Source organism: Hippoglossus hippoglossus, chromosome 9, assembly GCF_009819705.1.
Source record: "Hippoglossus hippoglossus isolate fHipHip1 chromosome 9, fHipHip1.pri, whole genome shotgun sequence".
Taxonomy (NCBI): Eukaryota; Metazoa; Chordata; class Actinopteri; order Pleuronectiformes; family Pleuronectidae; genus Hippoglossus; species Hippoglossus hippoglossus.
In genome coordinates this window covers 1,272,797-1,286,282 of record NC_047159.1, presented here as the reverse complement: position 1 = coordinate 1,286,282, position 13,486 = coordinate 1,272,797, and the positions used below count along the sequence as shown (strand labels likewise).

Sequence of the window (13,486 nt, the reverse complement as noted above, 5' to 3'; positions counted from 1 at the left end):
GAGACAGAGAAGAGGAAGAAAGAAAGGGAGGGAGGGAGGTAAGGTGTACTCTCCCTGCATCCCTCTTCCTCCTCCTCCCTCCTCCTCCTCCTCCCTCCTCCTCCTCCTCCTCCTCCTCCTCCTCAGTCAGCAGGAGCAGCAGAGCGGCAGCCGACGGAGACAGAGGGAGGATCTGAGTTCCACAAAGACAGAGGAGTAACTGACAGAGCATCTGAATGAACTGAGACAATCAGAAGAACATTAATTACATGTTCACTTCGTCCAAATGTTCCTTCACTCTGCACCTTCCTGCTGTTTCCCTCCAGACGGACAGACAGAGCCACAGACAGAGCCACAGACAGAGCCACAGACAGAGCCACAGACAGAGCCACAGACAGACAGACGGGAACTCCCCACTTCCCACAGTGCTCTGCTCCCCTGAGTCCTCTGCCTCCATCCTGAGCTGGAACTTTCTCATTCATTTCTGCACTGATATGGATTTTTTATTTTTTTTATGTAAGCTGATCTCCTCTCAGCTTTTGCCAAAGTTCACGCTGCTGTGGTTGTTTTCACAGAATAATTAACTTGAATCAGATTCTATAAAATAATAATCAGAGGGCAATTTGTAACCAGAGCCGAACCAAAGCATCCACAACTGCATCTCCCTTCATAATCTGTAAACATGAGATGGAGCTGTGTGTGCACGTAGAGAGTTTGTGTGAGCAGGTCGGTGTGGACATTAAAACAAATCAAAGTTCTTTAAGTGACAGTGTTAGAACAATTTTATAATTTCAGTAACATAACATTTAGATTCTATGTCTGTTTCATCATCTGTAGTTTGTTTTTAATGCATCTCCTCTTGTGCTACGTCTTCCCAGCTAATACAGGCAGACAGCGTTTTTTAACTCTTAAAGGTCTGTTAAAACATCCATAAAGATTTTATGGTTTTTGGTAGGAAGGTAGGATTCAGCATAAACTCAGTAGAGACCACTTCCCCTGTGTCCTACATACATACAGTTCATACTGCCGGGGTGTACACCTGTTTATTAATTGTATTACTACTGAACGCATCATGCACTTTCTCCTCATTTACACGTGAAAAGTGTGACGCGTGAGATATGAGATGTGCGTTTCACATTCATACAGATTGGTGGAGTTAGTCGGTAGATCTCAGGTCTCAAGTTATTAAAAGGCCACGGCCAGAATATCGGAGGCTTCTAGAAGGTCCATCGAGTCAAAGCTATTCTGATAAGCAAGTAGGACCCTTAAGGGCTTTATAGAATAAACAATGAGATGATGAAATGATGTTATTGTCGCAGCAGAGTTATAAGGAAAGCAGAAACAGCCTGTTGGTGCCTGCTTCTTTTTCTGAAATGTGAACGTGTCGTTTCTGAAGCAGCTGGATAAAAATCATATTCACATAATTTACACACCGGTAGACAGATATAACTTTCAATGAGAAAATGTTCCTGCTCAATTATGAGGCAGACGCGTCTTCAGTTCTCTACCCAGTGACATCAGCGTCTGGTTAACGTCCCCGCGGAGGTTCAGCAGGAGGGACTCCCCACCACTCCGAACTGAAGAAGCCTCTTGGACGAGCGGACTCGTCTCAAGTCCAGTTGCGTTCGGTTCAACTCTTCTCCGATGACACCAATGATAAAATGTTTTCTGGCAGCACCGGCCAGCGGGAGAGTCTGAGGTGCGATAGGATTTCCTAACCGAGACGAGACCGAGATGTCAACTTTATGTCAATGTGATAAAAACGAAAAAAGTCGCATCTTCAATTTCACACCTGTTTTTATTATTGCACGCAGACTTTGACCTTGCCTTGTGTCTTTGACATTTCTTGTTACTTACCAATGTCACACTGGTGTTTGTTCAACTGGTCGTGTTTCTCGTGAGTTTGATGACATGAAAACAGGGTGACACTGATTTAGCCGAGAGTTCAGAGGCCAGTGGGAGTCGAATGATCTCGATGCTAGAGGCTAGCAGGCCGATGCTAGCCGACACAGGATCAGGCTTTTGAAAGAGCTGGGGTTCAGGCTGATCGAAGGATCGACGTCTCTGAGGTTCACGCTCACTTCTTGGGTTTCCACCCCTCAGATATCTCAGTGAGGGGACTGCTCATCGGAGACTGGATTCTCTCAGGCCCACGTCAGGTCTGCTGGGGCCATGTTTGGTCCGTTCACACTGTCGACACAGGACTTTTCTCAGTTCAGTTTTCATTCATGTATTTAACCCATGTTTTATTGCTGTTTGCCACTGGAGACGTATTTAATTTGTTCTCATTTAACTCATATTCACCAGTCCAGGCTTCCATGCCTGAACTTTGGTCGTCTTAGGGAAACCTCACAGAAACGTGTAAACGTGTCCACTACATCCAGATTTATATTTGGATCTGCACCAAATTACACATAAATATCAGTCGTCTGAATATGTCAGATTTTGCAAAATGTCAAAAAAACACGTCCTGTCACACAATGTTAAAGAAAGTGATGAAAAATATACCTGGACTAATTTTGAGTTCTGCCTTTGCTCGTCTTCCATCCTTCCACCAAGTTTCATGGAAATCTGTTAAGTAGTTTTTGCGTAATTCTGCAAAAAAAACAAAAGCACGGGGTGAAAACATAACCTCCTCCTCAGAGGTAATTAATACAGAAGCAGGTAAAGTTCAGAAATTGTTCACAAGTAGTTTGGAAATTCAAATGTAATAACTGGTGAAGGTGTCACAAGGAACAAATTCCTGAAATAAATGGATAAATTTATGTGTGTGATGTGTGTGATGTGTGTGTGATGTGTGTGTGGTGTGTGTGTGATGTGTGTGATGTGTGTGTGATGTGTGTGTGATGTGTGTGTGGTGTGTGTGTGATGTGTGTGATGTGTGTGTGATGTGTGTGTGGTGTGTGTGATGTGTGTGTGATGTGTGTGATGTGTGTGTGATGTGTGTGATGTGTGTGTGATGTGTGTGTGATGTGTGTGTGATGTGTGTGTGGTGTGTGTGTGATGTGTGTGTGATGTGTGTGTGGTGTGTGTGTGATGTGTGTGATGTGTGTGTGATGTGTGTGTGATGTGTTATGTGTGTGATGTGTGTGTGATGTGTGTGTGATGTGTGTGTGAGATGTGTGTGAGATGTGTGTGTGATGTGTGTGTGATGTGTGTGTGGTGTGTGTGTGATGTGTGTGTGGTGTGTGTGTGATGTGTGTGTGATGTGTGTGATGTGTGTGTGGTGTGTGTGATGTGTGTGTGATGTGTGTGTGTGTGATGTGTGTGTGATGTGTGTGTGATGTGTGTGTGTGTGATGTGTGTGTGATGTGTGTGTGATGTGTGTGTGATGTGTGTGTGTGATGTGTGTGTGATGTGTGTGTGGTGTGTGTGTGGTGTGTGTGAGATGTGTGTGTGGTGTGTGTGTGTGATGTGTGTGTGATGTGTGTGTGTGTGATGTGTGTGATGTGTGTGTGTGTGATGTGTGTGTGGTGTGTGTGATGTGTGTGTGATGTGTGTGACATGACGCGATGAGCAGATAAAGTTTTGCCCCGTGATCTGATCCCAGGAACTTCTCCTTTAAGTGACGGCGACCTGGGAATCCTCCTTCTGCGAAACACACAGACGAAGCCAGAAACAGATGGAGGACAGCGATTCAGACGGAGGAATGAGACGAGGAGAGTGAATGATGAGAGGAGGACGAGCAGACGTCTGAGGACCACCGTGTCTGCCCACCATGTCGTCTTCCCCTCTTCTCCTCATCTGTCTGTCTGCCTCCTCCTCTCCCCTCCGCTTTATTACGATTCCTCTTCTCCTCTCTTCATGTTTTTCTCTACCTTCTTCTGCTGTTATTTCTCACCCCTCCCGCTCCTCCTCTCCCTGTGTTTCTTTCTCTCCTCTTTCCGTCACACTCCTTCCTTCGCTTCTCTCTGTTTCTTCAGCTGTGTCTCTGCAGCTTTGCACTTGTTCTCTCTGTTATTCTCTTGTCTCTTCTCCCTTGATCTCTCACTTCATTCTCTTCATGGACATTTAATCAGATTAAAACAGGACACGTCCCAACCATTTTACAGTCAATTATCTGAGGGCGTTTTAATTTGACCATTATGATGGTTCCTGGTTGGATAAATAAGCCGGGTCCTGTAGTTTGGTGCAAATAAATCAACCACGACCTCAAGTTATGATTGTGTTGAGAGCAAAAGAGTGAAGTGCCTGAAGTGCCTCAGCCACAGAGATCAGCCAGAAGGTCGCCTGGACCTGAAACTCCTACAGAAAGTGTTTGTGTGGAGAAATGTTTGACTTGTGTAACAATCGTGTGGACCTGCTCTTAGTTCTGCTGCTCTAGAATGTCGGGGGACACATGTCACATGGAGCTTTTCTCTCTCTCTATCACATTAATGTCTAATCAACACATGTTACTGACGTGACTTCTTCACCAGAGTCCTGCTGCTTCATCGTTTGCAGATCCAGGATCAGAGCTGCCGTCACATCGTGGATCCTGATGGTGTCAGCTGACACGTCTCCTCACATCTTCTGCCATCAGTAACTCCTCAGTTCCTCTGCTCCTTCATCTCCATCACACATTCTGTAGAAACACTTTAAACATGAAGTTACAAACTGGTTCTTCTCATGTAGTGAATCCTGTCGTTGTGTTGATGTGTTCAGGTCCATCAGCATCTGTTGGACTTGTGTCCTGGGAGACGATCCTCACATGGGACTGAGCTTCATTCACTGATCACTAAGTGTCTCTGGAGTTTGACTCTAGTTGAGTTAAGAACAGAGGAAGTTGCTTCTTGTTAACGTCTGTGAGACAATTCAAATGAAATGTGATCGATTTGAATTTGTTTGTCCAAATGTGTTTTATGAGAGCACATTTATAAATAATATTCATTTATATATATATTGTTATTGTTTGTATAATTTCCTGCCACATAGGATCATTTTAAGCCTCTGATACTTCAACATTTCCCATCTGGCAGCCTCCCTCCCTCCCCCCCGCTCCGTCTGCTGCCTACATTAGCCACCGCTCTGCTCCATTTCCAGATTTATAAGCTGATAGACAGAGTTCAGAGAGGCTGCAGGAGAACAAACCCTGCCCACCAGCACCAGCTACAGTGCTGCCACCCTCCACACTGTAAAACACAAATAAAGAACTGAAAGAAAATGTGGTGGGTGTGTGTCTGTGTGTGTGTGTGTGTGTGTGTGTCTGTGCACACTAGCAGCGTGCCACACGAAGCCGGGAGTCATTAGGTGGTTTCACGCAGGACAAAAGAGCAATTAAAGGAGTTATAAAACACAACCGCAGCAAGAGAAAAACATGGAAACAGGAGAAGTTGCACATTTTAGACTTTTTCTAAAACGTGTGAGACAAAAGACACTTGTACCTGAAAACAGATAAATTAAAGAACCTGGAGTTTAAACTGAGTCGTTAGTTTTATTCTCTCTAAAGGAAACAAACACCAGCAACAAAGTATATTCATAAAAAACCAGCAGCACTCGTGTTCTCTGTAAGATCACGCACACACACACACACACACACACACACACACACACACATGCTAACACACATGCTAACACACACACACACATAGATGCTAACACACGTGATCACAGGTTGAAAGATAAACCTTCCGGAGGGTTTGGGAATGTGTGTGTACGTGAGAATGTCTCCTGGTGAAATATCTGGAAAATGTCCGAGTGAGCAGGAAGATTCACGGTGAGATTGTTCTGACATCTCCCAGAGTTTGTGTCTGGAAACGGCTTCTGATGAATTGGATGAGGATGGGATTCAAACCCACGCCTGCAGAGCAGAATGGATCAGCCGTCCACTCGTCCACCTCGTCCTATTACACAGACCTGTGTCCCAACACCGTTCGTCCCTTAGATTGACACAACATGGCTTCTATACCTCAACTACTTCTTTCTATACATTTGGTTTCTCTGTGATATGAATTATTGAAGAGGAGGAATCACTGGAATTTAAATCAGAACAAAGAACCACAGTAACATATCTGATGAACTAAAAGGTGAAACAACGCTCTCCACTTTCAGTTCACATTTGTCCGAGTGACTCTTCAGCTGAGACACAAGCACGGCCCTACAATTATTTGTGAAAAGGGTCGAGGGGTCAGAGGTCACCGCTATTTATTACTGAATCAAAAGGAAGCGCAGTGTTTTTTCAGATGCGTCCAGGAAGTCTGCTCTGGATTCCCACAGTAACCCGCCGTGTTTACACTGAGGGGTCCTGAGGTGAAAGTCACCCCGGGCCACGGACCCTCCTGGACAAGAGGAACGCAGGGTCCTGGACAGACGAAGAAATCCAGATTAACAAGACGTGAAAGTTGTGACACTGAAATATGCAAACAGATCAGATTTTTAGTTAAAATGTCCAAATAAACCTGATGTCAGAATGATGATCGACGGGAAAACATGTATGAAGCATCAGGCGCCTGCTGCCAGAATAAAGTTTTCCAGCAAACAATTGTTATGTTTTATTTTATGTGTCCGTATAAAACAGATCAGCTGGTGGTTATAGCTTTTGAGGAGCCGTTAAACTGGTTTGTTGGAAAGTTAAACTGGTTCCACGTCCTTACAGATGTTGAGTTGTAACAGCAGATGTTGTCTCCTCCATCTTCATGAGTTGAAGTTTGGAAACGATGACACAGACACTCACAACCTTCACTTGACTCCACCAAGAGGATCGTGGTCATGTCGTCCATCTTTAAATACCGTCGAACCTTTCTCCCACTCTCACGTGTTTAACTTCCCAAAGTGCACCTTTGACCTCCTGACCACCAGGGTGAGCTGGAGGTCTGGGTCGGGTCATCTGAGGTCGTCAGACTCCCCCTGACAATAAGTGTAGTAATCAGATTACCTCGAATGACTGCTCACCCACAGGTGGGTCGGACACATGCACATTCCTCTCACAGAAAGTGACAACCCCCCCCTGCTGGAAAGCAAAGCTCAGTGAGAGTGACCCACAGAGCGTTTAGCTCCAAGAACGTGAACGTCCTCACAACCTGACACGTGCTGGACGGACAGATTATCAGAAAACAAGGAAACAGAGAGTTTGACCAGGTCACGTCTGCACAGGAGTTCCCGGCAGAGGGCGTGGTCCGGCCCCGGCAGCTTGTCCACAACAGTCGGGTGTGTGAGTGTGTTTTCGGCCTGGTCCCCGGCGGCTCGGGTTACCGAGGCACTCTGAGAATCTGAGGCGTGGGGGGGGGACACCCCTCTGCAATACTGCACCCTTTGTGTCGCTGCCTCGAGCCTCTGAGCAGGTGTAACAGCTGAGAGCAGAGCGGAGGAGGCAACTGCTGCCTCACCATCGTGGGATCAACTCATTCAGACACATTCATGAGAGCAGCGTCGCAGAGTCAAATATGGCTTCACACAGAGGACGCTGCCTCAGCCTTGTATGGGACATGGTTTTTATTCTTTTACGACTTTTATAATTAGTTTTTTTGTGATTTTCTGTGTTTTTACTTGAGTGTGTTCTACCTCGGATGGTTAAAATCTCATGGCTGATACTTAAAGAGCTTGTGGAACACTGATGACCTCTATAGGCTGGAGAGAACCAAATGAGTTGTGAGCGAATAAACCAATAAATTGTTCAAAACGAATTTGAGTAATTGCATCTTCTGTTAATTGCTTTGAGCAGGGTAATTATCATGTAGATATTTTATTGTGCATGTGACACAGTGCACGTCGGCCCTGGTCCTGCCCGGAGCCCCTCCCATGGTCAAACAGCTGATGAGCGATGACGCTGCACATCCAGGCCCCTGAGGACCTGACAGCCTGGAGGGACATTTAAAGTTTAAAGGGCCCCAGTGGACAGCTGGGTGTGTCCGTGCAGCGTGGGAGTGTGCACGAGTGCTTGTGTGCAGTTTGATGAATCCTGAAGCTCAGAGTGTCGCACACCGTGAGGACTGAGGGACCTGAGGACATTTACACAGCTCAAACGTCTTCTCCTTCAGATCTGAATCCTGCAGGACGTCTTCTCCTCCAGCGGAGTTTGTGTTGACGTTGTGTTTGTCGTTCCTCCACCATGGGAGCGTTCATCGCCAAGATGCTGCTGCCCACAGTCAGCAGCCTGGTGTTCCTCCCTGCAGCCAGCGTCGCCGCCAAGAGGGGCTTCCACATGGAGGCCATGGTCTACTTCTTCACCATGTTCTTCACCGCGGTGAGAAAGTGCTCCTCCTTAGAGGTTTCTTCTTTAAGCTGTTTGACTCAACCACACAGGTTTTGATCAGAAGCTGAGATCTGGTTAGAGAATCACTCTCTGATTAAATAACCTCAGTTCTTAGAGCTGGTGGAATCCAGATCCTTCATAAATCATGTTCTCAGTAGTTTGTAAATTAATATTACTTTGCAGATAAAGAACAAGAGAAGAAATAAGAAATATGACATTTTATCAACTTACAACTAAAATCTAAAAAATCTAAATAAAGTGGCTGTTCACAGAAGATTCCATATTGACTTTAATCTGCAGATAGAACTTTTAGGTTGTGTATAAAGGGTTTGTTGAAATGTTTGCACTTATATTAAACACCACGTTTTTTTAACTCCATATCATCGACTGTGTGTTTGTGTGTTCGTGCAGATCTATCACGCGTGTGACGGACCGGGTCTGTCCATCCTCTGCTTCATGAGATACGACGTCCTGGAATACTTCAGTGTTTACGCCACGGCCCTCTCCATGTGGGTCACACTGATAGGTACGTTCTCCTGTTCAGCTCAGCTGTGTGTGTGTGTGTGTGTGTGTGTGTGTGTGTGTGTGTGTGTGTGTGTGCGTGTGTAAGAACTTGCAAGAGAAAGTAAATAAAGATTATTAATTGGAATTCGACAACTGCACGTCTCAAGGTTAAAAACAACCAGCTCCTCCTGCAGCAGTTGTCCACAACATGTGTTGTGTCACTGAGTCACTGCTCATGTGTTCAGATGGGCACACTGTTGTTCCCTCGTATGACTGCACACACACACACACACACACACACACACACACACACACACACACACACACACACACACACCCATTAAAACATTTGCTGCTCTAAGCCCGTGAGGTTCTCCAGCGATGGTCATGGAGGCCTGAGGCTCCGACAGCTGACGGCTCTGATCCTCTTTCACTCTGTTTACACCCACTTTAAAATGCTTCTCTGATCCGGAGTGAATCCAGATCAGATTTTGATGTGATCACATTCACACCTGGTGTTAACATGCGTCCACACTGAGATCTGATCTCTGTCCAGCTCTCGTCACTTCCTCCTCGTGACAGTAGAAGAAGAACAGAAGATGTTTCTCTGACGTTGGTCTCGTCTTCACTTCCTGTTTTCACCGGCCAAAGCGTGTAGATCAACCCCTAGTGGCTGGCTGCAGTATAAACCCCACCTCCACCATGTTAGCAGATGGGACATGGACCAAAATTAAAATTAAAAGTAGTTGTTAAATAAATGTTCAGATAAATAAATGAATGTGGTTTCTATTGTAAACTCCTGCAGGAACAGATCAGATTTTTCAGGTCATTAACATGAACACGTTGAAAAAGGTTTAATTATCTCGTACGTCTGCGTCTCCTTGTTCCAGCTCTGGGCGACTTTGACGAACCTCAGCGCTCCAGCATCACCATGTTCGGGGTGCTGACCATCGCCGTGAGGATCTACCAGGATCGCTGGGGCTACGGGATCTACTCCGGACCCATCGGATCGGCCGTCTTCATCATCACTGTCAAATGGGTGAGTGGCGTCAAACATGGCAGCGATAACAGGTTGATGTCATCTCGTCTTCCATCCTTGAATTCTGTGTCTCCTGATGTTCCAGCTGCAGAAGATGAAGCAGCTGAGGGCCGTGTACCCGGACAAGAAGGTGTACACGCAGCAGGTCGGTCCAGGCTGCTGCTTCGGCGCCCTCGCTCTCATGCTACGTTTCTACTTTGAGGTGAATCTCTTAAATTTCAGATATATTATTAGATTATTTCTTGTTCTACATATTGTTACTGGAGCAGTGATGTCTTCATCGTGATGTTTCCTCTTCCGTGCAGGAGTGGGACTACGCCTACGTCCACAGCTTCTACCATCTGTCTCTGGCTGTGTCCTTCGTCCTGCTGCTGCCGAAGAAGAACCGCTACGCAGGGACGGAGCGAAACGCTGCCAAACTCAGCTGCTTCACGTTGTGCTGCTGCGTACGTTGCATTTATTACATCTAAACATGAGAGTGGACGGGGTCGGATGAGAGGGAGGCTCAGGGCTCATGGTCGTTGCCTTTAAATCAAATCTTTTATTTTAACGATTTCCGGAGCATTTCAAGTTTTAATTATCAAAGATTTAAAACAAGGTCAGACTGTGCATCAACAGAAACCGTTATCCTGGATCCTTTTCTCTTTCTTTCACATTGTGGGATCAGATGTTTTTTGACAATTTCACAGAGAATATTCCAGAAAATAATTCATGGACCTATTTAGAGGACTGATGTCTATGAGTGTGTGATCGGGTGCAGCTTGAATGAATTTAAGAGACAGTTGGTGAAGGTATGAGGTCGATTCCAGTTCTTTCTTTCTTTACCTGCCTTTGGTTGTTTCCTCTTTGTAGATTTATGAGATGAACGACAGCGTTTTGTTCAGTGTGTGGAGGGAGGGAGGTTTGGTTTTATAGATTTTACTCTATAAAGCACTTTGTGTTACGTGGTTTAAAGGAATCATGATATATAAAGTGTGATTGATAGATTTAGAGCAGGTGACAGTGAAAGGATTGAATCTGTAATAAAACACCACTCTCCTCCCGGTTCTCCCTGCAGTCCATGTCCCCGGGCACAGTCAAAGACAAGACGGACAAGCCCAAGAAGAAGAAGTCTCGCTCCGTGTGGACGGTCCCCACTGAGAAGCTGTGGACACGAGGCTGCAGCACCCCCACCCTGCCTCTCTTCACCCCCCCGCCCTCCTCGCCTGTCAAAGGCACCAGCATCAGCAAACTCAAAGAGATGAACGGCTGGAAGTGAAGCCGAAGACTCCGAGCGCAGGAGGACTTCATCCCGAGGAGCGGGCGTGGACGACGCTGGGAAAATCACCAAAGAACTGTCGGCCAAACGCTGATAAACTTGTACGTGGCTGGTAAGTTAATCTACTTCAGCAGGAAACCAACCATCATGTGGACGTTCCTCTCCACTCCAAAGAATCCTTTTGGCCAGTAGAATATTTAAGGTCAGCAGCGACTTCAGGAATCCAGCCGCCACCGTAGCCAGTCGCTGAGGAAACGTCACATCAGTGCCCTGATGTGGTCGTTACATTTTTAGGGCACGAGCTAAAAGGCGAGTCGGGCCCCTGAAGGCCCTGGAGACCCGATAAGACGACAGCTGTGAGGAGGCCGCGCGCTGCGATCGAACGCACACACAGCACGAACAGCGAGACGGTGGCTGAGACGAGCCAGTAAAACTGACTGGAAGATTTACGAGGAGAACAAACAGGCAGATGGTTTATCTCTCCAAGATATATAAATTATCTTTAGAAATGTTCCTCAGGGGACGGCCTTCGTCTGCTCGCCTCCGTCTGTCCACCCCTCCTCTCCGTCAGGAAAAGGAACCACGCGGTCCGACTCGTTTGTGAGAGTTACAAGACTGTAAAGCACATTTTACCGTTTTTATACGTCCTCGCGGTGCTAAATGTGTCATGAGGAGCATCAGACGCTGGAGTGAGAGGAAGCAGCGGCCCAGACGTCGGTCTGCGACCAAACTGAAGCATCCTGACGTGTTTCTGGATCCACAGGTGGACTCGTCTGTCTCTAATGTTCAGACTGTGTAACGTCTCTGCTGGAAACCTTCATCACCAGGTTATTTATTGCAGGATGTTGTATATTCAGTATAATGTGTGTTGTTTTTTAGCAAATAAAATGAAATGTCGTGTTTCTGTTTGGAACTGGTCTCTGGAGAGTTCAGGGAGTTTTACAGCCTCGCTGATCTGATCCATTCTCATTTCATGAACTTTGTAGAAACTGACCATTGACAAAACCCCCGACTGGCACATACTTCAAGGCCTCTTCAACTCTAATCCCAAACTCTCGTATCCTGTTCCACTCTCACTTCGGGACGACGTGGAGCTGTGCGTCCGCGCACGTCACCTGCCCGAACACGACCCAAAGACTACAAACGTCTTGTGCGTATCTCAGACAAAACAGTGGTCGGCCAAAACGTGAATGAACCTCCCTTCCACCAGGGAATGTTTTGAGTCTGGGCCAAGCCGCCAGCTCCTGTGCCCAGAGAAAGGTGTTTTTGTCTGGGCTCGGAGACCCAGCTGGCCGGGCCACCGGCACCTCCCTGCTGGCTGCACCTCGCGGCCCTGACAGGACGGTAACTCGAGCCTTTTATTGCACAAGTGTGAAACACTTCTCAGCTCCTTTACGACCGCTGTCTGTCCCACACCGCTCTGCTGAGGGGCTGAGGCCCACACACATTCAGGACTGTGTTACTACGCTTGTGAAGACTCCACCGGCCTCAAACACTGATTAGTATAAGAACTGAATCTGAATCTTGACCCGAAATTCAAGTTCTGACCTTAAAAAGGACCAGAAAACTGTCCTCATGAAGGAGCCGCTGACCAGGACGCCACACGGTCCTCACAAACACAGAATCACTCACACACACTCGTCTGAGGGCCTGGACCTGTCGTCCTGTCGTCCGCAGGTCGTATCGGACGCAGACGTTGATAGTGTCAACACAATAAGTCTTGATTGACAGTCCTCCGTGGTCGTCTGCACCCACATTCCCCGGCGGCGTGGAATTTCATTGGGTATCGAAATTAAGTAAAGAAATACATCTGAACAAATAAGAAAAGACTTCTAGACGAGAAGGAGGTTTCCTCTCGTGTTCCACGTGTGGCGGCTCGTTAGAAAAAGGTAAAGGAGGAAAAACTCCGTGTCAGTTTTCATCAGAGTCAATTAAGCAGCGGACTTCGTGGCGAGAAGCGACTGCGACAGACTCTGGTATGTTTGGCATGTTTGTGCTCTCGGGTTCTCTCGATGGCGAGACAGCAGCGCCGGTGCCACAGGTCGTTTCTCTGAGGGCCGGCTGTTGCCACAGCTGTTGTTAATGCTGCGAGGTCAGCTGACTCTCTGAGAACACGAGTTCATCACATCTTCACGAAGCGACCATCAGGGGTCAGAGTTCACCGACATGTGAACAGGTTATTCGCCTCCTCGCTCACACTTTGATTTGGAGGTTTAAATATGAGTGAGCGAGCAAAGAGCTTTACAGTAAAACTCTCATTCACACTTTCAGCCTCTTCTATACACAACACTTCAACAGGGGCAGTTTGGGGTTCACTCTCTTGCCCAAGGACACTTCAGAACTCAGGCTAGAGGAGCCGGGGATCAAACCACAAACCTTCTGTTTAGTAGACGACCCGCTCTCCCTCCTGAGCACACTGAAGAGTGTGTGTGTGTGAAGATTGACCTCTGACCTTCATTAGGACTCAAATCAAACCACTCAGACAATTTAAATCAATTTTAAATCCTGACTTTGTTTGTATTTATTTTTATACAAT

The 13,486-nt window shown here is 46.6% G+C and overlaps 1 protein-coding gene across 1 annotated transcript; it reads left to right on the top strand.

Moving 5' to 3' along the window:
- The first annotated feature begins 7,903 nt into the window (after nucleotides 1–7,903).
- On the top strand, nucleotides 7,904–11,930 carry mymk (myomaker, myoblast fusion factor). Its single transcript, XM_034596317.1, has 6 exons — nucleotides 7,904–8,140; nucleotides 8,561–8,675; nucleotides 9,544–9,692; nucleotides 9,778–9,894; nucleotides 9,998–10,138; nucleotides 10,750–11,930. Exons 1-6 carry the CDS (start codon nucleotides 8,006–8,008, stop codon nucleotides 10,948–10,950), a joined length of 858 nt encoding a protein of 285 aa, XP_034452208.1. The 5' UTR covers nucleotides 7,904–8,005; the 3' UTR covers nucleotides 10,951–11,930.
- The last annotated feature ends 1,556 nt before the right edge of the window (nucleotides 11,931–13,486 follow it).